This window comes from Zootermopsis nevadensis, unplaced genomic scaffold (genome assembly GCF_977971745.1).
Source record: "Zootermopsis nevadensis isolate Lab colony 2312 unplaced genomic scaffold, Znev_1.0 Znev_ptg000019l, whole genome shotgun sequence".
Classification (NCBI taxonomy): domain Eukaryota; kingdom Metazoa; phylum Arthropoda; class Insecta; order Blattodea; family Termopsidae; genus Zootermopsis; species Zootermopsis nevadensis.
In genome coordinates, this window is record NW_028259151.1 from 4,028,153 (window position 1) to 4,053,369 (window position 25,217).

Here is a 25,217-nt window from a genome sequence, read left to right on the forward strand (position 1 = left end):
CATGTCTGTGCCAAAAGTTTCCTCTAAAAATCATGCAAAAGCAGTGATAGTTGTGGAATTAAATTTATGAGATCGAAGTTTGAAGGTTTGTGACAATGATGGTCAGCAGATTAGGCTTTCATGTCATCCTCTCACCTGATGACGGTAGTAGAACTAGCTTCCGAAACGTTTTGACTCTCCCAAGCTCCCCTGTAACGCTTGAGTCAAGGTCACCCTGTTTGCTAAGCCCCTGCTCACTCCGGTTGCGCAAACGCTTTGCAGGTACGAACAAGACGTACTTACGACCGGAACGCGTTATCATTTTCGAACATCACATCGCAGTTGAATTCGTTTGCTGCTGTTCGTGAAAAGTTTTGAAACGCCAAAAGACATTTGTGGATACAGGAAATGCTTGCAACGAGTAGCTTGTCGGCGTCAGACATTGTTGACAGGAGAGACGCTCTGTAACAATGAATAAATAATGCTTTGCTGCAAGAGTTCTTTGTTAAGCTTCTTGTTGGGCGTAGCCTTCGGCCACCGCGATCACCAGACCTCTTCCTTTGCAGACTTATGAAAGAAAGAATTTATTCGAATAACCCACGCTGCTTCGAGGAATTGAAACAGATATCGAACATGAAACTATTGAAAATTTTAGATGCTTATCTTTGAGAACGCGAGGATGTTTTATGTTCTTCCTAACAAATAATAAGCAACAAATAACAGAAGACTCCTTCGTCTTGATAGATTGATGTCGCTATCTTTCTACTATAAAAATTTCTGATTCCCCGTTGTCGTCAACCAATTTGTAGCCAATTACGTCATCAAACAATGTTACGTTATATTTGTTTATTCGGCATTGTTGTACCAACACAACAATGCCAAGTAAACACATGGCTTGACAAATGACTTGAGTAAGACACTAAACTAACCCCCCGAAGGGGGGGTTAGTTTTGTTTCTTACTCAAGGGTTAAAACACTTGAATAAGACACTAAACTAACCCCCCCCCCAAAGGGGGGGGTTGGTTGCGTTTTAAAAACTTTGCCCCCCCCCCCCCCCCCCCGAGGAGCTCCGAAAGGAACGCTTTGCTCTAACTAACTAACTAGATGGCTTACCGAACCCGAAGGTTCATCACCGAATTAACCAAAGCCCTCCACCGGACCCTGTCCTGGGCCAACAAAATCCAGTTTCCTTCAACTCCTATCTCCCATAGATCCCGCCTGAGATTATCCTCCCATCTACGTCTAGGTCTCCCCAGCGGTCTCTTCCCTTCAGGTTTCCCAACCAGTACCCAGTGCACACCTCTTGTCCCATCCATGCGCGCTACATGTCCCGCCCATCTCACTCTTCTCGACTTAATCACCCTCACAATACTGGGGGAGCAGTACAGATTTTTAAGCTCGTCATTGTGCAGTTTTCTCCACGCCCCATCGTCTTCCCTCTTAGGCCCAAATATCCTCCTCAACACCCGATTCTCAAACACCTGCAATCTGTGTTCCTCCCTCTGAGTGAGAGACCATGTTTCGCACCCATACAAAACAACAGGCAAGATTATTGTTTTGTATACTTTAATTTTCAGGTTCTTAGAAATCAGACGGGAAGACAAAATATTTTGGACTGAGAAGTAGCAAGCATTTCCGGAATTTAGTCTCCTCCTAACTTCCTCACAAGTATCATTTTGATTTGTTATTGTTGTTCCCAAATATTTGAACTTTGTAACCCTTTCAAAGGATTTATTAGCCACCCTAAGATAATTTTGCCCGCCTGTCTTCTGATGACGAGATACTAACATGTACTTAGTTTTTTCTGAATTTACTTCCAGCCCCACTTGTCTACCAGCCTCTAGTAAAACTTCTGCGTTCCTCTTTATTGTATTTATATCGTCCCCCAATAAATTAACATCATCAGCATATGCCAATAGCTGATGTGTCCCATTCAATTGCAAACCCTCCTGCCTACCTTGGACCTTCCTGATGGCGTATTCTAGCGCAAAGTTAAAGAGCAAGGGAGACAAAGCATCTCCTTGTTTTAGACCGTTCTTGATGAGGAATGTCTCAGATACATATTTACCTACTCGAATTTTGCTACAGGTTTCATTTAAGCACATTTTTATTAGCCCCACTAGCTTCTTTGGTATACCAAATTCAATAAGAATATTATATAGCACTTCTCTCTTCACAGAGTCATAGGCTTTTTTGAAATCTATAAATAACTGATGTACGGTCCCACCGAACTCCCATTTTTTCTCTAGTATCTGACGGATGCAAAAGATCTGATCAATCGTTGATCTGTTTCGTCTGAACCCACACTGATGATCCCCAATAATTTCATTCGCATATGGGGTTAACCTTGCCAAAAGAATGTTGGATAGAATTTTGTATGAGGTTGATAGCAGCGATATTCCTCGGTAATTACCACACTCAGTCTTGTCCCCCTTCTTATGAATAGGAATAATTATGGATTCCTTCCACTGTTGTGGCATCTCTTCCTTATCCCAAATTAACTGAATAAGCTTATGGATCCTCATATGCAACCCTTTGCCACCTGCTTTAATTAATTCGGCCGGAATCTGGTCAATTCCTGGAGATTTATAACTTTTCAACTTCCCAATGGCTAGTTCCACTTCATCTAAGCTAGGTTCTGGCACCAACAGTTCAGCTGTATGAATTTTAATCTGTGTAATATCACCAGTATCATGAACATTTAAGAGCTCGCTAAAGAAATTTTTCCACCTATTCACAATTTTTATTGGATCAGCAAGCAACTTGCCACTATCATCCTTTACCAAATTGGTCTGGGGTTGATATCCTTTCTTAAAGTTATTAATGCCTCTGTACAGGTCTCTGATGTTTTTTTCCTTATTATTTGTCTCAAGTTCAGCAATTTTGCCCTTCAGGTATTCCCTTTTCTTAGTCCTAAAGGTTCTACTAGCCTCACGTCTCACGTTACATAGATTATCCGCATTTGTTTTGTTTGGGTTCTGCAACCATTGAAATTTTGTTTGCTTCCTTCGATCTATTAATTTTGAACATTCTTCATCAAACCACGGTTTATTTTGCTTTCTCCTGTAGTATCCTAGTTTCTCTTTTGCTGAAATTTTGATGCAGTTTCTGACATTTTCCCACTCCCTGTTGATGTCCACACTTTCATTATCCTCATTTGCCTCTAAAATTTGAAACCTATTCGAAATTTCAACTTGATATTGTTCCTTTGCCTCTCCCTCACTTAATTTTTTCAAATCAAATCTTTCTGTGTCAAAATTTTGTTTAGTTCGTCTACTTACTGAAAGCCGCTCCCTCACTTTTGCTACCACCAGATAATGATCAGCATCGCAATCTGCTCCTCTGAATGATCTCACATCAATTACATTTGTCTGCCTTCTCTTATCTACTAAAACATGATCTATTTGATTGTGTGTTCTGCCATCTGGAGAAGTCCAAGTGTATTTATGAACATCACGGTGTGGAAATTTTGTACTTTTTACAATTAAATCTTTTGACGTAGCGAAGGTTACTGCTCTAAGACCGTTATCATTACTAAGTGCATGGAGACTCTCGCTGCCTATTGTGGGTTTGAAGATATCCTCCCTCCCAATTTTTGCATTGAAATCTCCTAGCAGAATTTTCATGTGATACTTGCCAAATGTATCAAATACTGATTCCAATTCTTCATAAAAGCTATCCTTGATATCATCGCTTTTGTCTTCAGTTGGGGCATGAACATTAAGGACAATGATGTCGCACCAACGTCCTTCCAAAATTACGTAAGACAACCTGTCACTAACAAATTCTACTCTCTTAACTGCTGCCCTAATTCTGCTATGAACAAAAAAACCCGTCCCTAGCTGATGATTGTCATTCCCCTTTCCATAGAAAAATGTAAAATTGTCCACTGGGATCATGCCCTCCCCCTCCCATCGCACTTCCTGCACTGCCACTAAGTCTAACTTATAATTCCCTAATTCCCTACACACTGATTTCAGTGCCCCAGCCCTATAGAGGCTCCTAATGTTCCAAGTACCAAATCTCATGTCCTTTTTCAATTGCCGTGGTCGTGCCAAAGAGTCCGTCCTGATCCGAGGCTTGGTTGATTTTTTCGTAACACATATTTTTTTAAAGGTGAAAGGTTGTTAGCCCTACACCCAACCCCCAACCTGGAGGACCAGGGTATCACTCTTAGTCTAGCGCATCTCCTTAGACCTGTCCGGCTTGGGTGACCCTACCATGAGCCGAAGCTCAGGCCGGCATAGCCCTAAGGGTCATTTGAGCACGCAAGCCTCCTCACCCGGCAGATTGCCTTCGACAAGGTGGTGATACCTTCGAGAAGGACGCTTTGCTCTAGTAGGTTAAAAATTCTGCTGTAGTTGGTGCTACACATTTCACGCTCAGATTGTTCTCGTTTTGTCGTTGTTTTTGTTTTTGTTTTTGTAACTTGTTCGTATATCCTGAACTATAGACGCGATAAAAAATATATTTATGTAATTAAAAACACAACTCCTGTCTAATTGACTTTACGTACGGTTCACCGTACACTGAAACGCTGTTAAAAAAATAAAAAATTTAAATTATAAATTAAACTCTCAACATGAGAGCCAGTAACCTCAAAATAAATAAATGCAATTTCCTATATGTTGCGTGTAATATACACTAAACAAGGAGCAATGTCCGTGCAGGCCTGGTCATGTTGTAATGTTGTTTATCTTTATTTACACCAGATTACAAATAATTAGTTCGCAGTAACTGTTCCATGCAGGTGAAATAGATTACTTCCTCTGAAACTGTATAAACGAAAATCAAGTTGCATCACATTCGTTGTCTTTTTTTGAAACAAGGATAAATCCGAGATGACATCACGGCTCAGAGGACAACTTGTTTATTTAAAAATGTATTACATTTATTTTGTTTCTGTTTATGTAATTTTAATGTTGCTTGTACTATGTCGAAACAGCTTCAAATCCTCTCATGTCAGTTCGAAACCCTCAGCTGCCATCTGATAACGCAACCACAGTTAGCTTCTAGGCTCTCGTCTTCATAACTCTTAACATTTCTTCCACATCACTTTCTTAAGATTATGTAATGTACCACAAGTTGATGGATCAGAAGCAGTCTGTCGCCTATCCTATATTTCTTCATATTTCAGTAATTGAATCTTAAGCAAGGACTGAAAGTGTCCGTTTTTCTCTCAGGGACTACAGTCCACACCTCAAACCCATCCGTGACACACGGTTTCCAGAAACCGACTGTTAGATCGATTACAGAATCAAAAAACGAATAACAAAATGCTAATTTATGTAACTCACTAGCAGCAAAGATCAGAATTCTTCCTGGAAAGACTATAGTCAACAACTAGACACTGTCTTGGGCCAGTTAAATCCATCTAACCCTATTTAATTATATACTTTAATATTTTTCTAGCGTCTCTAATGGTCTCTTTCCTTCAGACTTCTAAACTAATGCAACTGTAGTCTATACTTCTCTCATAGCCTCTTATATGTACCACCCATTTGATCCTTCTTGATTCGAATACTATTTATTTATCTGTATATTCTTACTTGATACTGGGAACGACCCGTTCTTCAAGTGCCTGAGCACTGCGGGTCCCAACTTTCGTTGGCTTTGATCTTAGACATTCGGTAGGACTCCTTGGACGAGGGATCAGCCCGTCATAAAACAGCACAACACAGAAAAACATGGCTTCAGTGGGATTCGAACCCACGGTCCCAGTGACCAAGCGGCACAAGGCCCACGCCTCGTCTGTATATTCTCAGTATTAATATTGATGCACTTTTATATAAATTAAGTAGCTTCACTTTGAGACTAGCCAAGTGCTGGTTACAGTCGAGGCCACCAACTTAAACCAAGGAGTATCACACTTCATGGGACGATGGTCACTGGAGCAGTGTTAGAATGATGATTAGCAGAAGGGAACCAAAGTACTCGGAGAGAAATCGGCTCCAGTTCCACTTCGTCCCCCAAGAATCTCACTTCTAGTCACCTGGTTTTGAAACAGGGTCTCCTCCACCACGTTATGTGCCATCTGAATTGGAAAATTCAAGGATGTTGCTCAGAAAATTGTGTTTTAAAGAGAGGTTTAACGTCCGCTGAAATCGATCTAAATCGAGGTAAGAAATGTTACAATCATGTTCCATTCTGCTGGGGTTTCATAACGAATTTAACAGAACCCAACAGCATAGATTAATGAATTCGTCGCTAATTTCAAATATTAGCCCCAGAAGTCTGTTCCATTAGCATTAAAGTGGAGGTTATTTACCATGTTTACAATTATCCACCATCGGTTTTTATCCTGAGCCAAATGAATGAAGTCCACGTCGACATACCTTAATTTTCTAACATCAAGCTTCGTATTATCTTCACATCTACACTGAAATATCCCAAGACGTCTGTTTCCTTCAAGTTCTCGGATCAAACTGAGTACATTCTCTCTCATGGTTACTATGTGACCAGAAGATTTCATCCTCTGTCCATGTCAACATTGATATTATTTCACAGTGCGTCTACTAAACCTTCCTGCTGAATAACCAATGCAGACAACTGACAAAGGGTGGTCCTCCAACTTGGTGTTTGGACTGGGTGCCAACAACCTGTCTTTAAAAAAGCGGAAAATATAATTTTTACACTGGGTTCCGACTTTGGTTCGTTCTGATGAACGACCTAAATTTCTCTCCATGGAGTTAGTAAGATGCAGTTAACAGACCATGAAAATAAAATGTCCCAGGGTAAAAATATGATGATATAGTTTCCCCGGAAATTAGTTAATACTTACATGTCTATTTAATTAATATAGAACTTACTGATCCATAAAGGTAAAAGTTGTTCGAATAGGATTTATTATGTCATATTCACTTTCATTATTAAGCGTAACTATAGACAAAGATCATAAATTATAATTATTTTATTGCCTATCATAAAAATCAAGTAAAACAAAATAAAACCTAGCTTATCAAAATCCAAAGACAATTTTTCTCTGCTGGAATAAGAAATCGCTTTACAAAATGAATTTGTTGTACACATACGTAGTCTGGCTTGGATATTACATTGGGAGGTCTTACGTCAACTGAAGGCTAGGTTATAACATTGCATGTATGCTAGCGTTGCCCACGGACCGATACTGTGACGTCGGATGTCACCTCGATAGAGTGTGTTGAACTCTGGTTAGTGAAACTAGGACGCTGGAAGCATCAAGGGGTTAAGGAGAGAGACGCAGGCGCCGATAGAGAAAGACAGAAGATGTGGCAATGCGTGTGATGGAAGACAACGGCTACAGGTCATTGGGGCTTGTGTCTGCTCTCTGCAGGAGACGCGAGAAGTATTTTGGGACCATGAAACAGGGGAGATACAGATCAATAAGTCGTTCGTTGTGGCGTGACACAGTAACACGTCGATTTATTGGATGTAATAAAATCAAGTACATAATATTTTACATCATTTTTATACTTTTTTACAATAGTGCACTAGCAATTTTATGACACTTTGGGTTGGACATTATCCATTGTCTTTTATATAAAATTTAAAAAAATAAAATTCCAATATAAAACATATTAATACGCTGTGTAATATTTGTTGCATTAAAGTGATGTTCATAAAAATACTGAATATTTACTGATAAGTACAGATGAAATTGAAAGTAAACTTTTGTAACAAGGTTTTTAAGTTCATATTATTATTTTTTAAACCTATTTGCAACAATAAACGGCCATCTCCCAAGCTTATGAAACTTTTTTGATGTCTGTGTTTGTATTGATTTTTTGTTCACTGGACAACGGTGTTTCAACGAAACTAATTTTAATTTATTTGCAGTTTATTTAAGGTCTAGATTACATAGCTTAGAATAATAGAATGATTAGTTTAGGAGATAATGAATTATAAAGAATGGTAAAGGAAACTTGTTGACATCACTAAAGATAATGTCCCGGAATTTTCTCGGAGGAACTGAGAAACACCGCGAAATCCTCAGTCAGACTGTCCAACCTCCGAGTCAGATATCTTCATTTAGATAACAAATTCTTCTTTTGACATTATTTCAAATTTATTAATCATCACATTGTTGGACTCTATATAGTCAGACTCTCTGACAGCGTCGTTAAATATACAAATAGAAACCTCTCATTCTGACTTACTCATTTTTGAAATTCTTTGTCCTGAACCCAATCTATTGAAAAGATTGTGACAGTTGGCGGGAAAACTCTTGTTGGCATCGTCCCTCGTTGACTATCCTGGGTATGAACCCAAGGCGACATCTGGCGCGCCGGCGGTGAACTGGTCTCTGTCCACTTTAAGGTGCTACTAGAGTGGCGTTTGTATCCAAGGACTGACGGAAAAAGCAAGACACCTGAAATATTAGGTTCTCACTGCAGTGAAGATTTCGATGTTGGTCTTCTGGGTTGTTCGCCGTCTGGACTTACAGGCAGAACCATCTTCAGGGTTTAGGGACGAGCTCTGAAGATGGAGGCGATATGTTCATATAAGTTCATACTGCGTTACCCTCAAAACCATTGTCAACAAACGAAAGGTCTGTCAAAATATCCTTCTTCTCGAGTGAAATTCCGATCACGCACTGTTCTCCCGCTAAAAGAAGAATGAAAACTTCCGATTAAAATATTTCAAAGTCGCATTGAGTCCGGGTCCTTAGAATACGAAGCATTTCTGCCTTGATGTTCGGGGTGGACCCGGAGACCGGTTATCCAAATTTTGTGTTTCGTGGTTTACCTCAATCTCCCAAGCCAAATACGAAGTAGAAATAAAATAAAACATTTTGATACGAAAGTTTGGCAGTCACCAGACACGCTTTAAGACAAGTGAAAATATGTTTCGAAATGAAGGTAACAGTTTCATGGAGCAGATTTTACCATCGTATTTTCTATTTCTACGTGTCATAACCTGGGAGGAATATTTGTGAAACACTTTCGTTTTCTGAGGAGGAGGCAGCTAAGTGAAAGGGAACGAAGAATGACGAGGGGGAAAGGTAGAGGGGGCAGGTTCTTACCTTCCCCACTGCTTTCTTCCTGCAGCTAATCTTACAAATCAACTTGTTTCGGAAATTACCTGCCGCAATCACTGTTAAATATTAATTAATAATAATGAGGTTCCTCCAGGTTGGTATTTGACAACTGCCCAATTACACAAAAACCTGCTAATGAAGCAAGAGATGTCGGATTATAGTGTTTTAGAACCTGTCAAGCCTCACCCTGGCTTTAAGTGATCTCTCAACAGCCCCATGGACCAGACCGTTGTAGAGGCACGGTGACAAATGATCGTCTGTGGCCGTGGTCCCATCCAGGGTCCCAGGCCATCGCGATCGGTAGGGGAAACCGAGGCACATTGCACCAAATTTCAGGTTTTATTTATTTATTTTTTATTATTTAGCGATTATACTAAAACATTTGCTGTACACTAATCACATGTCCTTTATGGGTTTATAAAAATAGAAAATGTTACAATAGGATTGAAGTAATAACAATACAGAAACATTATGTTTATGTTGTAATCTTCCCCGATTGTGGGGCATGTTGTTAAAATTAATATTTGGCTTCCTCAAGAGTATATTTATAGTGGTCTTTTGTTGAGTAAAATATGCGGACTAAACATGCATGTTTCGAAAACTCTGTATTTTGTTCAAAATCTGTACATACAGTTACTACTCACTACACTCAGTGGGGCGCTAGATCACAGAAACAGAGAGACAAATGGTGCTGTTGCAATATGCCCCTTTTACCCCTATTCTCGTTCGCGTAGTGACAGAACCTTGTGGTATTTTACAATGAGAAGACTAATTAATAGACGAACGATAATTTTTGGTTTATTATTATAATATTTCACGAATTAGTTCGGCAGTAGCTTCAAGGAAATATCTTCGGGGTATTTCCAAGCCAAAGCACTGTGTTCTCACTAAATACGAACTGTGTTATGGACAAATATTTTTATCTGTTAGATGTTCGAACCCACGATATAATTTCCGAGTAATCAAAGTACACACTCCAGACCGCTTCATCGCTGTGATGTGAGCGTGTGCAACAACCGAACTTAAACAATAGACCATATAATATTTATTGTTTTCTCATATACAAAGGGCTCTGTCTGCTTAACCCCGGATTGTTATTGTCCACAACACTTCTAGATTATATATATTTCCATTAGAGCTTCTCATATATATTGTATGATTCATATTTTAATACTTTCTGATGTTTTAATCTTGACTTCTAGTTATATCTTTCTAATTTTATTCTCACATTTACATATAACGTTTTACGGGTATTTTCGAATATTTTTAAACAACAACCTTATAAGCTAAATCTAGATTTACAAGCCTACTAAAACATTTATTATATAAACATTTATCCTTGCACTTCGTTTTCAAAATGTTCCATGTTGAAAATATGGTTAACATTGTCCTTCTCCGAATTACGAATTGTTTTACGTATATAATCCTTTGACGTACGGAGTATATCTCTGTAATAGCAAGGGCTATTTGAAAATTCATTTCTTACCTCAGACAAAACCAAAGTGTTTTCACTACAAACATCAATTGGTCATGAATAATGGTTTTCACGGCGGTGAGTCTGAAGATGTTTGTCTTCTTGGTTATTCCGCCTTGTAGCGTGGTAGAAGTTTACCGACGTTTCAGTGGTCCTTAATGCAGCCATCACCAGGGCGCTGATGGAGGCAGAAAGGACCTCTGAGACGTCGGTTAACTTCTACCACGCTACAAGGCGCAACTAGCCAGAAGACATTCATCTTCATGAATTGATTAGTGTCATTTAGAGAAGTAAATGTTCTCGGTGTATTATGGGAATCATATGAAACACCTAAATACACTGTGAGGGAAAATATAAGATTACTAAATGTTGAAGTGGGTAATACATTAAAAGGGCTTTAAAGGGTTAATAAGAAACTTTAATGTAATTTTGTGACAAAAACTAGTACTTACTTTTATTGTCAGGCAATTCATGACCACGAGTTCTTTCCTGAAAGATCTGATTCCTTGTTGCATTGTCTTCTAACGTGGTTCATAGAGCATTTAGCTCAAAGCTACTGCCATTAATTCATGTCCGTGGTGTTATATAAATCTCACTCGATTCACGTTTTCACATGCTGATTAGCCCACAGGTAACTTCGCTGTATTTTCTCCCACAGATTTTATGAACGGGCATGATTAATCGAGTCTTCGAAAAGTAATTCGAGACCGAAGCGTCACTTTGTTTTGTGATCAGTTGTTGTTGAGTTTACGAAGCAAAATTGAACACTAACTCAGTCCGTGGCTTGTATCAGAACGTCACAGACCTATGTAAGGAGGATCGCAAAGTGTATGAAAAGATATCATATGTGTCCATTCATTTCTCATGTTTGTAGATTTAGAGACAGCGACACGTTTTCCAACGCGTCGCTTCATCCACAGGACTTGTAAAATACTTTTGCCTGCCGTGCAGTGTCTAGACTACACGCACAACGGGAATGTCAGACAATTTGCCGCTATTCTTGCGTTTAAAAGAGTGTGAAATCGTTCATGTACGCACAAACGCACATCAAACAAACGTCCATTGCGATACCCGGGGTAGATAAAACAGGTTTTACGACAGTTGGGCCTAATGAGGTGTGTTGTTATTACTAAGGAACCTTGGAGCAGAGTCTTTCAAAAGTTAATAGTTACTATGCTTGGTAAGAAACTTACCGTTTTATATGGAAACCGAATGGTTTATTGTCCTGTTTACAATAATCCACTACCAGTCCCTTTACTAAGCCAGGTGAATCCAATCTACATCTTACGCCCTATTTTTTAAGATTCATTATAATATTGTCCCCCATCTGTTCCTAGTATTTTCCATTCAAATTTTCTATGCTGTTTTGTACGAAGTTCTCGTTATTTTAATTCGCGCTACATACTCCGCCCATCTCTTCCTTTTAAAGAGTACAAAATATTAAAACGTTTTAGCCATTTGATGCTTCTTAACTTCGGTTTAAATATTCTCGTAACTGTTTGCTCAACATCCTCGGTTCAAAATATTTTCCTCTTATTTTATTATGTCGGTGCTAACACTTATATTGTTATTAAATATTCATGTATTTGGTTGTTTTGTCTGTTTCGGAATTAGCCTTGGAACAGCTATGCTTTTACACATTTAGTGCGATTTATTTGGATAAGGGTTCGTTGTAAATTTCTGTATCTCTGTGCAAAGGACAAAATTTAAAAACCACGAGTAAATAAACTATACCAGAGCGAGACTGGAGCTTGATAATCGAGTATTCGAGAGATCGAAGACAGTAAAAGCCCTTGACTTTACGACCACTGTTATTGGCATTACATTATTATTTAGAGTAATGTGAAATATTTTCTTCTGGTTATGAGACGGGACTCACTGATAAGAAAGGGCTGACAAAACAAGTTTCAGAATTACGAAAAAAAACTACGATGCTCCAAATGTCTATTATATTCTAACGAAAACCGTGCGACATTTAATGACTGGCTTTATCGTGTGCCTTTCTAGCTCTAGACAGTTTTTACTCTGGTAACAGAAACATCAGTTATTTTCCTAGATCATGTAATATGCTATACAAATAATTTCAACACTTATTCATAGGACTCGTTGTGATGGAACATGCTTTGTCTTTCTTTTGTTTTAGAGAAGTGATTCACGTGCAAACAAATCGTGTAGTAGGAGCTGTGTTCGTGTCGATAATTTTACTGTTTTTGTCATAATAAGAATAATAATAATATAATAATCCGTGGCGTAACAGCCCTCTGAGAGCCAAAGCCGACTAGCTGGCTGCTGGCCTCACGTTCACATGCCTAAGCAGAGGTGAACGATCATCCAACCAGATATAGGATGACGTGTGGTCAGCACGACGAACCCCCAGCCATTGCTAGCTTTCCTGACCGGATTACGCTACTCATTGTAGCTCCCCAATTTCCTCACGATGCTGGGTTGGCACCGATAACATACACCGGTCGAAAGCTCTTGAGAAATTTCTTTCCCCGATACTCGAACCAGCGCGCATTCCGTATCGCCGGTCCGAAGCATGATGCCTCAGACCACGCGGCTACGGCGCGGGACTTCTGTCATGATAATGTATGAGATATTGAAATCATATAAGATTCCTATACTCTCATGTGGATTGCCACAATCTAAGTGAACGCTTCATTAATCCAGAATTGGGCGTTACTTCTATTGATTCGCAGTTCGTTAACCTACCGTGTATTGTAACAAAGCATTTCATCATTACAAGAAAGCTTTCTTGTGTTAATCGAGATTTATGTCTTACTGTAGTTCTGTTGCGTTCAAAATACGCCTACATTCCTTTGTTTTCCATGCATTCGTCTTTCACAATTGCTTCGTGTATGTGGATAATTATTATGTAATGTAGTTGTGGAACAAGTATGTTCATCCAATTTAATTTATATAAATCTTCTGAAATTTTGAAACAGTATCACTATTACCTTCTTGTTTGCATGCGTGGTGCAATATGTATTGTTATTAAAATGTATCATCTTTTATCAGTGAAAGAGAAAAACAGATTTAGACATTGTGTGATAATGATAATCAACCTAGCTATTCCCCTTGTAAAACCCAGAAATTCTGCATTTCCTCATTGGTTTTTCAAAACTCTTGTCTATTACATTAGAAAGAAGAATGCATCTCTTAAGAAATTCAAAAAATCTAAATCTGATTATCATTATAGCGTTTTTTCCCACTATCGTAAACTAGTTAAATTGACTATTAAATCAGATAGATTGGTTTGGTTAAAAACTATTGAAGAAAATTTGAAAACCCAACCAAAGCACTTTTGGAAATATATTTCTAATTTCAAAAAGAAAGACCAGTCGATTACACAAATTAAAGTTGGAGACAGTTTTATCACGGAACCCCAGGCAATTGCTGAGGCTTTTGCTGACCGCTTTCGTTCTGTTTTTAACTCCCCTTCTTGCGTTAATGTTACGACTAGTTCTGACTTCGCCTATTCTGATGTTTTGAATATTCCTCGTATCTCTGTTGATGATGTTACGCGGGCAATTAGTCGTCTCCGTTCGACGAAATGCGTCGGACCCGATGAAATCCCGACTTTCGTCATAAAAGGTTGTTCTGAGATTTTAACTCCTCTTTTACGCCATATTTTCAACCTTAGTTTATCTAGTGGGAACTTTCCTTTGTTATGGAAGCGAGCGGCTGTTGTGCCGATTTTTAAGAAAGGCAACAGCGCCTTAGTATCTAACTATAGGCCTATTTCGATCCTTAATAACCTCTCCAAAATTTTTGAAAGCATTGTTCATGATCACCATTCCTTTTATTTCAAATTCAAATTACACCCCAGTCATCATGGTTTTTGTAAATCAAAATCTACGGTAACTAATTTAGTTACCTACCTTAATGATGTTCAGCCGTCGGTTTGTTCACAGGGACAGATCGACTCTGTGTATTTTGATCTTAGGCAGGCCTTTGATTCAGTCCCGCATTCTATTCTTTTGAAAAAGCTAAATAAATTTGGACTATCTTCTCCTTATGTCAAGTGGTTCCAAAGTTATTTATCATCCAGATCTGCCTTTGTTCGCATTTTAGGACAGTCTTCTTCTTTCTACGCGGTGTTATCTGGAGTTCCACAAGGCTCTACCTTGGGACCTCTCTTATTTAATATTTTTATTAACGACCTTTGCGACAAAATTAAGTATTCTAAATTTCTCTTATTTGCCGATGACTTGAAACTATATCACGATATTAAATCTGTGCATGACTGCAGAGCTCTTCAAGCAGATATCGATTCCGTACATGAGTGGTGTAATGATAACAATAGGGAACTTAACATAGAGAAAACCAAAATTATATCGTTCACACGTAAAACCAACAGTATCCATTTTAATTACATTGTTAGTGACTTTTTAATCTTGCGTACAAATTGTATAAAAGATCTTGGTGTTTTGTTAGACAGTAAACTGTATTTTCACTGTCATGTAAATTGTGTTCATTCCCAGGCACTAAGGACCTTAGGGCTTATTCGTTTTATTACTTATAATTTTTCCTCTTTAGACAGCCATGTTGTTTTATATAATGCTTTAATTAGGTCAAAGCTTGAGTATGCCTCGGTCGTCTGGAATAGTCTTACACAGACAGATTCTAATAAATTAGAAAATATTCAAAGAAAATTTGCCAGTTTATGCAATTACCGATTTTTCCAGTTTAATATCCCCCGAAAATATGAACTGATCCTATCTACTTTAAATTTTAGAACACTTTATTCCAGACGACGACATCTCGATGCGTTATTTCTTATTAATGTATTTAAGGGCAAAATAAATTGCCATTCCATTATGGACGCTGTTGGTTTACGTGTGCCGGCGAGGCAAATAAGAGAATTTTCTACTTTTAGTGTGAGCAGGGCACTAAGGCATAGTCCTTCAGCCAGGTGCGTCATCGCTGCAAATGAAGTATGTAAATCTTTGGACGTATTTAGCACAAACATTGTCTCCCTTGAGCGAACGTTCTCAACAAGGGAAATGATCTAGCTTGGTTATCTGTCTTTTTATATTTTTTTAAAGTTTTACAATTATATTAGTGTTCCCTACGTGGATTATTTTGTTTTTATTTATATTCCTTCATTTTTTGCTCTGTGTTAATATTGTTTCTATTTTGGGTTTGCCTGTACTTGGCAGTTATATTTAATACTGTATATTTATAAGTTTAGTTAATCCGTTTGTGTAAGATTTTTAATTTTTATTTCACTATTATTGTATATATTATCAGTGTTTGCCTGTTATTGGCTTCTTGCTGTTGGCAAACACGTAAATAAATTAATTGAATTGAATTGAATTGAATTGAATAATGTACTAAGTCTGACTTCGTATTTCATTATGCCACTTAACATTTTGTGCTTACACTTGATGTTTTTTATTAAGGTGAATTTCGTGATGTGTTTATCTTATTTAGACCAATCTTTCTACTTAACCCTTATTTCCTTAAGACCAGATTAAATTAAAAAATAACCCTCTCCCATTGTTCACGTTATCTTTCTACACTCCACGCGCTAATTAATAATTTCCACTGTTAAGAGTTAACAATTAATTTAGTTTATAATGTTATATTATATATATGATTAGTTTTATCATATAACTTATATTAAATAAAGAACATTAAGTATAAAATAATACTGTTTCTAAACAAGGTATCTTGTTTTTCGTGTTTAATAAGCAAAGGTCTCGTATAAAATATTGATCTTACGTTAGTTATGAAATTTTTAATTAAAGACTAAAAAAGTGCCACTTTTTCGCCTGGTTTATGCTCTCCTAAAATAAAGTGTGCTTAAATCATTAAAGTGCTTATTTATTGTGTCAATTTTATGAACGTAGCAGCTGACAATTTTTTTTGTTATTTACCGCTGAGGCTGACTGCTTTCAGAAATCTCCATGAGGTCAAGGCATATACTGTGTAAGGCGGCTTCAGACATGGGTGGATGTTCCTCCTTAAATCAAAAATTAATTTTGACATAGCTAACTACTTCCACTTGCCTAATTTGTCTTGAGGTACTGAGGTAAACCACGAAAGCCTGCCAGTATACTTTACACCCGTACCAAGATTTGTAGGAAGTAATCTGTTCACATCTCGATCGGAAATTTGTTATTCTGAGGTTCTGTCTTTGTGGTTTTCCACAGTCTATTCAGGCGCATGCTAGAATAGATTTTAAAATAGATCATTACCGCTTTACCCTACATCCCTCTAAATTCATTGTTCATAATCATCTTATCATACCTCATTCAGATATAGAGAGATTCATGTAGCACCTGAATAAAAATTAAAGATTTTAATCCTCTGGTTTGGTGATGCTATATTGTCTGTAGGTTGTTACCAACATCGTAATAATTTGAAGATTTTGTTCTATTGTTACACTTGTTAATTTACATTGTTTTTAAAGAAATGTGAAAGCAGATAACCAATCGAAACATCTTGTACACAAAGTAGGTAGAGCTTTTAACAAATTTTTTAAAGATATTTTAAACTTTATTACGGTCATTAAACAAATGAAGCCTCTAAGGAGTGATAAACTTGACTGTTATAATGGCTAACTTAGCTTTACAGCAGTTCTGTTAAACATGGTTTTATAATTTTTAAACATTCTGCTGAGCGACGATACCCTTTGAAATGATAGTTGATAAACCTCAGATTTATCGGATCAAACAGATTAACATGAAGAGGGGAGCAGATTCAACTCTCGAAACATAGTGGCTTCCTTCCTAAAATACTGAACGATGGATCGAATCCAGAGAAATATTAACATAAAACACCTTACATGTAAAATATAAATAAATATAGTATATAAAGGCATACCTCGTTTTATTGCGCTTCGCAGATATTGCGTTTTTTTTACAAATTGAAGGTTTGTGGCAACCCTGCGTCGAGCAAGTCTATCGGCGCCATTTTTCCAACAGAATGTGTTCACTTCGAGAGTCTGTGTCACATTTTGGTAATTCTCGCAATTTTTTTTAGACATAATGCTATTGCACACTTAATAGACTACAGTATAGTGTAAACATAACTTTTATATGCATTGGGAAACCAAAAAATTCCTGAGACTCGCTTTATTGCGGTGGTCTGGAACCGAATCCGCAATATCTCCGAGGTATGTCTGTATAGATATTAGCAGTAAACTGTCATAGTTGGTTCAATTATCAGGACACATTATCCTCCGCCATTATCCGTGGGTAACACAGACAAATACGTGTATGTCGAATGCCCTTGTTTTGCATGTATATTTGAAAGAGCTTATAGGCATTTCGCTTTCCCCACTGGGCGGCCGTTCACCCGGTGACCCGGGATTATAGCGGCCAAGGCCACTCTGAGCATGCGCACCATCACATCTGAATATCGCCAGCCACTCATTGCGTAACTTGCAAGTTTCGGTGTTTCGGGGATTAAACTTTTAAATTAAATTTCTGCATACGTTGAATACACATACAACGACATTTACCCTACAATTACAAGGTCGACAAATCACGATACTGCCTTCCCCTCCCCTTCTGAGACAGTTATTTCTGTAACAATTATTAGGGAAGTGTCTGTATGAAAAACACTAATTTGTTTATAAAAGCGAAATACTTTCGTGATTAACTCATTCATTGACTGTAGGAGAAAGAAGATTGGCTAGATTAGATGTTTACAAATCATCATCACAATATGAGTGACCTCAGATTGTATTTGTACCAATGCTAGTATAATGCATTAATTCACGTCAGCTTCATACATTTTTTAAATATTCTCTTCAGTCAGAATAATTCAATTCAATTAATTTATTTACGTGTTTGCCAACAGCAAGAAGCCAATAACAGGCAAACACTGATAATACATACAATAATAATGAAATCATAATGAAAAATAGTACACAAACAGATTAACTAAACTTACACATGTACAGTATTAAATATAACAGCCAAGTACAGGCAAACCCAAAATAGAAACAATATTAACACAGAGCAAAATAAATGAAGAAATATAAATAAAAACAAATAATCCACCTAGGGAACACTAATATAATTGTAAAACGTTAAAGAACATAAAAAACAGATAACGAAGCTAGATCATCTATCAAGATAACCTATCTAGATCATTTCCCTTATTGGGAACTTGCCCTCAAAGGAGATAATGTTTACGCTAAATACGTCCAAAGATTTACATACATCATTTGCAGCGATGACGCACCTGGCTGAAGGACTATGTCTTAGTGCACTACTCACACTAAAAGTAGAAAATTCTCTTATTTGCCTCGCCGGCACACGTAGACCAACAGTGTCCATAATGGAATGGCAATTTGTTTTGCCCTTAAATACATTAATAAGAAATAACGCATCGAGATGTCGTCGTCTGGAATAAAGTGTTCTAAAATTTAAAGTAGATAGGATCAGTTCATATTTTCGGGGGATATTAAACTGGAAAAATCGGTAATTGCACAAACTGGCAAATTTTCTTTGAATACTTTCTAATTTATTAGAATCTGTCTGTGTAAGATTATTCCAGACGACCGAGGCATACTCAAGCTTTGACCTAATTAAAGCATTGTATAAAACAACAAGGCTGTCTAAAGAGGAAAAATTATAAGTAATAAAACGAATAAGCCCTAAGGTCCTTAGTGCCTGGGAATGAACACAATTTACATGACAGTGAAAATACAGTTTACTGTCTAACAAAACACCGAGATCATTTATACAATTAGTACGCAAGATTAAAAAGTCACTAACAATGTAATTAAAATGGATGCTGTTGGTTTTACGAGTGAACGATATAATTTTGGTTTTCTCAATGGTAATAATGTATATTATAACTTTTGAATGTCTGGGGCCTCTTAAACTTGAAAATATTTTGTGCCCCAGAAGGTCGAAGTCCAACGGACTACTTCTATCTTGTTTTTTCTTATAACTGGATAAATGTAAAGCATCATACTTAAAATATTCAGGAGTAAACCCAGTCATTGGACATGATTCTTAGCATGTTACATCATCCCATATCTCAAGTTGACTTTTATGTTCAAAATGGTTGATTTCTAAGGTGTTTCCCATTAATATTCTGTTCGATCTTCCATTTTTCCATTCGAGACACATATCCAGCAGATACTGCTCATATAACTGCCTAGCAATAACCATTGCTCTGTGCATTACATAAACTCGACAACTCGAAACGTTCAGAAAAAAATTCATGAAACAACCACAAAATGACTTCCAGTGAAACATTTTTAATACCGTCTAGTTTTAAATCGAAGTTCAGCGTAGTCAATATCGAATGAAAATGTAATGTATGTCAACTTTAAAAATTCCCAACGTTATCGGTTAGGGTATAATTTTCCGACGATGTTTTGGAGATTAATACATTAATCTGACTGGTCTTTAAAGTATATATTTTAGGAAATATTTATAATACTATTTAATAAATTGTCCAGTTATTGCATTAGCATTACATTTCGCCACACTATTGTATTGTTTAAACTGATAGTAACAGGACGTCAGCGCGAATAGTGGGTTAGGATGACGATCAGCTTATGCAACACACTACGCAAAAGTCAACATAGAATCGTGAAATCACGTTATTGCTGTAACAGTGAACAAATTACAATTTCATTTTGTTATAGATTGTTTGCTTTGTTTCAAGTGAAACCGAGCACAAAGTCGAAAAATGAACTACTCATTAACCCAATTTTCTTATAATGAAATTCGAATTATGGTTTATGCTGCGGAGGTATCCAATTCGAGTTTCGGCCATCGCCTTAAATTTATTTCCTAGAATGAAGATGGCGTACTTGAAAACGCCTTCGATGTTTTGTTTTCCTTATTATTATTTAGGGACTCACCATTTAACTTAAAATCATTAAATTTACCAAGAGGAAATATAATATAAAACATTTTACAATACCAATACGTTACTGTTAAATGTTATGCAAATTAAATTTTGTTTCGGGAAACATTCTCATTAATACTGCTCAGCTGATCAAGATATTTCGAGCCTTTTGTGAAACCCAATATTGAAAACTATGTTCACAGAAGCCCGCCATTTGTCATTATCATGTGCTAGATAAATTCAATTCCCTCATAACATATTTCTTTATGATCCATTTTTATATTACTCTCATGTCTAAGTACAGGCAGGTCTCGTTTCAGATTTTCCTATTAAGATTCTGTATTTATCTCAACATCGTTGATTCGATCACCTTAATAATACTTTGTGAATAGTGAAAATTACGAAGCTGTGCTAACTCATACTGCACGAACAAAATCTGCATTTCGCTTACTTAAATGTTTCACTTTTTCAATGACACAGTAATTAACGTAAGACTTTTATGAGATGATAAATTTGCGTGATATTGTGATAAATATATATTTGTTTAAATCTTGTCAGTCTAATCACAATAAAATTCTTATTAAATATTAAAATATTACCATAATTAACATTTAAATATTTAAAATATATTAAATGATATTCTCTATCGAAATGTTCGATTTACATTAGAACATCACTTTTTACACGACATGTTTCAGTTCTAAAAGAACCATCTTCAGGTGTATAAAATTATATAAACTTAAATTTAATATTTTAATATTTAATAGGAATTTTATTGTGATTAGACTGACAAGATTTAAACAAAAGTAAGACTTTTATTTTGCGTAGACACGTCACTTTGTTTTGTACACTTGGTCCCTGTTTCTCTGTTGTCTGTGTTTTTATTGTAGGCCTATTATTTGCATTTTATTATACCTATTGGGCTTTCCTGTAATTGGCATTTCTGCCCTTGCCAGTCACATAAAGAAATAAAATAAAATAAATAATTTAAGTATTCTCATTTCTCTGACCTCCTTTTACTTTCTCCCTCTTAAGTTCGGTCCCTTCATCATCCATTTCCTAATCGCCTTCAATCTGAATTCTTCCCTTCGTGTAACAGACCAAGTTTCCCACCCAGAGAACTCACAATTTTATAAATTTTATTCTTTACATTTTCAAACAGCAGACAAGTTGAGTAAAGATTTTTAAGTGAATGATAGTAAGTATCCCCCCCCCCCCAAAGTTTAGTACGATCTTAATTTCTTTACGAATGCAATTTGATCTGAAGTGCAAATTATTGCCATCATTTTGCACGACTGCGGATTAGACCCAGACCTCTGGGGTGACTCCTATAATTCGAGATAGTACACGACACGAAGGTGAAAGTGGATAGAAAGAATAATTTAGTGAAAGTTGCTAAAAAGGCTGGGAAGTTTTTGATTCATAGAAAGAATAGGGTTCCCAGGTATCGTTTTGTATGTTGGTATGGCAGTGACACGTGTACTGTTCGCCCTCATTGATTGTCATCCGGGGTTCGGACAGCGGGCGAACCATTGCAGTCACAAAGCATGACATAACAAAATGACAGCGCACCGCGTTGTTACCTCCCATGTGTTGATTTCGGTTTGTCGCATTATTCCCTGTTAGGTTAAAATTACTTACATGGTAAATTGAAAATATACCAAACACAAACAATGTTCCTCTGCTACAATAATGTACTTACATGATCGTTCATAAACCATATCTAATGCTTCTTATTTTTCTCCTTTCTTAAAAATCATTTTCGTATTTTTCAAGCTACATTTTAAATTCCAATCTGAAAAAGTTTTTAACATTTTGGCCAATCCCTTATTAGCCTCACAGTTAAATATTTGTGGAAATAGAATTTTTGCAAGTCTCTGCTGTACTTGAAGAGTCCCAACGTCAGACTCTGCTCCTTGAGTACTTAGAGAAATGTGTATTAAAATTAAATTTAGATTTTCAAAGTGCGTTGTATCAGTGATTTTCTTAATTTTGTGCCGCTCCCAGGACATTTTGTTTCCCCATTGAACTTTGTAATCCTATGCTAATCACCCCGACTGAAAGATTTGGAAGATATATCGATTAATAAAATGCAATCAGTGACGTTCAGCATCGAGGATGATAAATTACGAAAGTAAAACTTATTGCATTTACATGTTCACAAGGAAACTCTTTTTTCATTTACGGGACCGCAGACGAATGCATGTTCACTTTTTAATGGTAAATAAATTTAGGGCACCGACTCAGTTTGTGAGGATGTGTAACAGTTTAAGCGTGTCAACATGTAAAAAAGTGAAAGCAGAAGGTGTGTGTAGTAGAATATTTTTCTATCCCCCTCCAAGAATCCACCTAATGCTCTCGTTTTCTGTCTCTTGATGACCAGATTCACTCTCACCCTCGACTTCTCCCACATGTCTAGCGTGAACAAACCTCTACAAGAACAGATGTGAATGTAGGCCCCAAGTAAAAGTGTATTGTAGCGAGCGTTCTGGTTGTTGACCCCCCCGGTCGGGAAGTGAGTTAGTGTGTCACTCACTGGCCAAGCCATGAGAGAGTTTGTGTTGCACGGCTCAGTGTTAAAGGCAGCCTTTAACAAGCAGGCGATACGGCGAGTCTATACACTCAGCTGTTACTTTCGCCTGCCTCAGCAGCACCAGTAGCGCGCCTAGCGACTGGCCAATGCACGAGACAAGATTGTCATCTTCGCCTGAACAGCATCCGTGCCAACGTTATTATCATTGCCAAAATCTTGGCGCGTGTCTTGCAGGGGGATTTGTTGCAGGAATGGTTGAATTTTGAGACTCACAGTATTTTTGACAGGACTGCTTCAAGATCTTTTGCTGTACTAAACAAAAGTTTATGTTTTTTTTTCTTGAGGAATTACTTATCGTGTGAATTCGGAAGTGTTTTAGGTGAGATTTTAGTGAGTTCTCTGGATAATATCAACGACGTGTGATAATAAGTGCCAAGAAAAACACTTTATTGATTTGTGGATTATGATGATACACATACAAGTACAATCATCATGCTCAGTGTGTGTTGTTATATGAACTGCATTCTCCCTGTCAAAGGACATCTTCACAGTACAGGATATTGATGGAATAAGACAGTTTCAGCGGAAGCTGATATTTTATTTTTTTGTGTATCCCAAACTGTTTTCCTGTTGTGCTAAATATCTGATTAAGAAGATTCTGTAAGCTGACCCATTGTGACTCACGATGACTGTGAAAGACTGTAAGCCTGTAGACGCAAATTGTGCCCAGGAAATGGACCCATTCATGTCTCAGGATAGTGAAAATTTGCTTGGCAGAGTTCTAGCAGGTATGTCATTATTACATTCTATCAGCCATGTTATATATATATATATATATATATATATATATATATATTTTACGTGTTTATTATTTTTGCACAATTTTACTGCATCTCAGATGTTAGTGTCTGTAATTGTATTTATAAAATATACGTAAAATCAACTTCCGCGAATTTCAAACCAAACCAATAACTTATAGGTTAAAACATTATGCAATATGTAACGCTGTCGTATAACTGTGCCCTACTAAATAATGTAAAGTATGCAAAGCAGTTTTGCACACGGTTTACGAATTAGAATTATGTCACTTACAATGTTTGAAGCTCTAAATTTCACAATACAACTGTTGCACTGATATAATTCAGAGTAAATATCTGTGAAAGACTCATAGGTAGTTGGGTTGCTGCCGTGGAATTTTATAAACATGTTTACGTAACAATGTTTGTGGAGGATTAACATGTAACCAATACGGAGACATTTCATAATTAGCATTTTTTACTAATGTACCAACACTGTGTGTTTGAGTAACAGTGAACAATTAGTGATATGCTGTGTTTGCATTGGAATATTTGGAGAGGTGTTTTATTATTAAGATTTAAAATGACTCTTCTTATTCTAAGAATCGGTATGGCGACAACATGTGGTAAGTTTAATGATTAAGTAAATAGTCTAATATTCAGCGTTCTCCATTCAAATATTGATTTATCTCGAAAAATAACAACCAGATACGTTATTTTTTTAAGTATCGCTTTTCTAAATTCCGCGGCCATTTGCTTTAAATATCCTTTGGGGAGTGTCAGATGGTAATTTTTTTATTGAACACTGTTACAGTAAGATAAGGGATGACACGGAATAAAAGTCGAAACGCCTGAAAAATATCGAAACCAGAAAAGACGTAGAAATTGCTTACGAGGCAGAAACAAACCATTACATAAAAAATTCCCTCGATAGAGAGAGAGAGAATGGTTACGATGTATTCTGTTGTTTGGAATGGAAAAAAAAATTGTACGGATTTATTCAGTATAAATTGTGATACTGTTAATCTGCTTCAATAAAACTTGAGTTGATGTACACGTAGGGCTAACTGAACTGTTTATAAAAGTGGAAGACAGGGAACACTGGTCTTTACAGTTAACTGGGCCTTGAGCCAAGCGATTGGCTCGTTTTTCTTGCAATGTTCAACTGACTTGCGTTTTCCTAGTACTGAGTGACGCAGATGCTGCCATGTCTTACTCCACTCTCTCTCAGGGCCCTGTAGGAGCGCTGCTCGTTTTCACTTTTCGAAACTCTAGTCTTTACGTGGTAACATATCTAGGTCAACTCGGGCTTCTGTTGAGGCTAGGACATTGCCCTCAGCCTTGCTTTTCTCTCCTGGCTGTAAAAACCAAGATAACCGATTAGCCTCTCGACAGAGGCCTTTATTTAAAGCTCTCTCTCATTGGTTTGCGGTTGCTTATATTGTAAAAGGAGGTCATTGATGCCTGTGGTAGAGGCTAGTGCATTCACCTCTCGCTGTCGGAACTAGGGCAAGATGAAATTGAAACTTGGTGTTGAAAGCAAGAGTGGTGCAAGGAAATATGTGGTCATCCGGCCTATATGCTATCGTTGTA

General features: G+C 37.1%; 1 protein-coding gene across 2 annotated transcripts in view; it reads left to right on the forward strand.

The window, feature by feature from the left end:
* Eip75B (Ecdysone-induced protein 75B) overlaps window positions 1–25,217 on the forward strand; it is a 175,575-nt gene that overhangs the window by 51,843 nt on the left and 98,515 nt on the right. The window contains exon 1 of one of the 2 annotated variants that reach the window (XM_022082377.2): window positions 23,498–23,615. The exons of the other annotated variant lie outside the window; for it this stretch is intronic. Coding sequence (XP_021938069.1) covers window positions 23,513–23,615 — 103 coding nt within the window. The 5' untranslated portion in view covers window positions 23,498–23,512. Of the gene's footprint in view, window positions 1–23,497; window positions 23,616–25,217 lie in introns of those variants that run through there. 2 annotated transcript variants of the gene reach the window in all.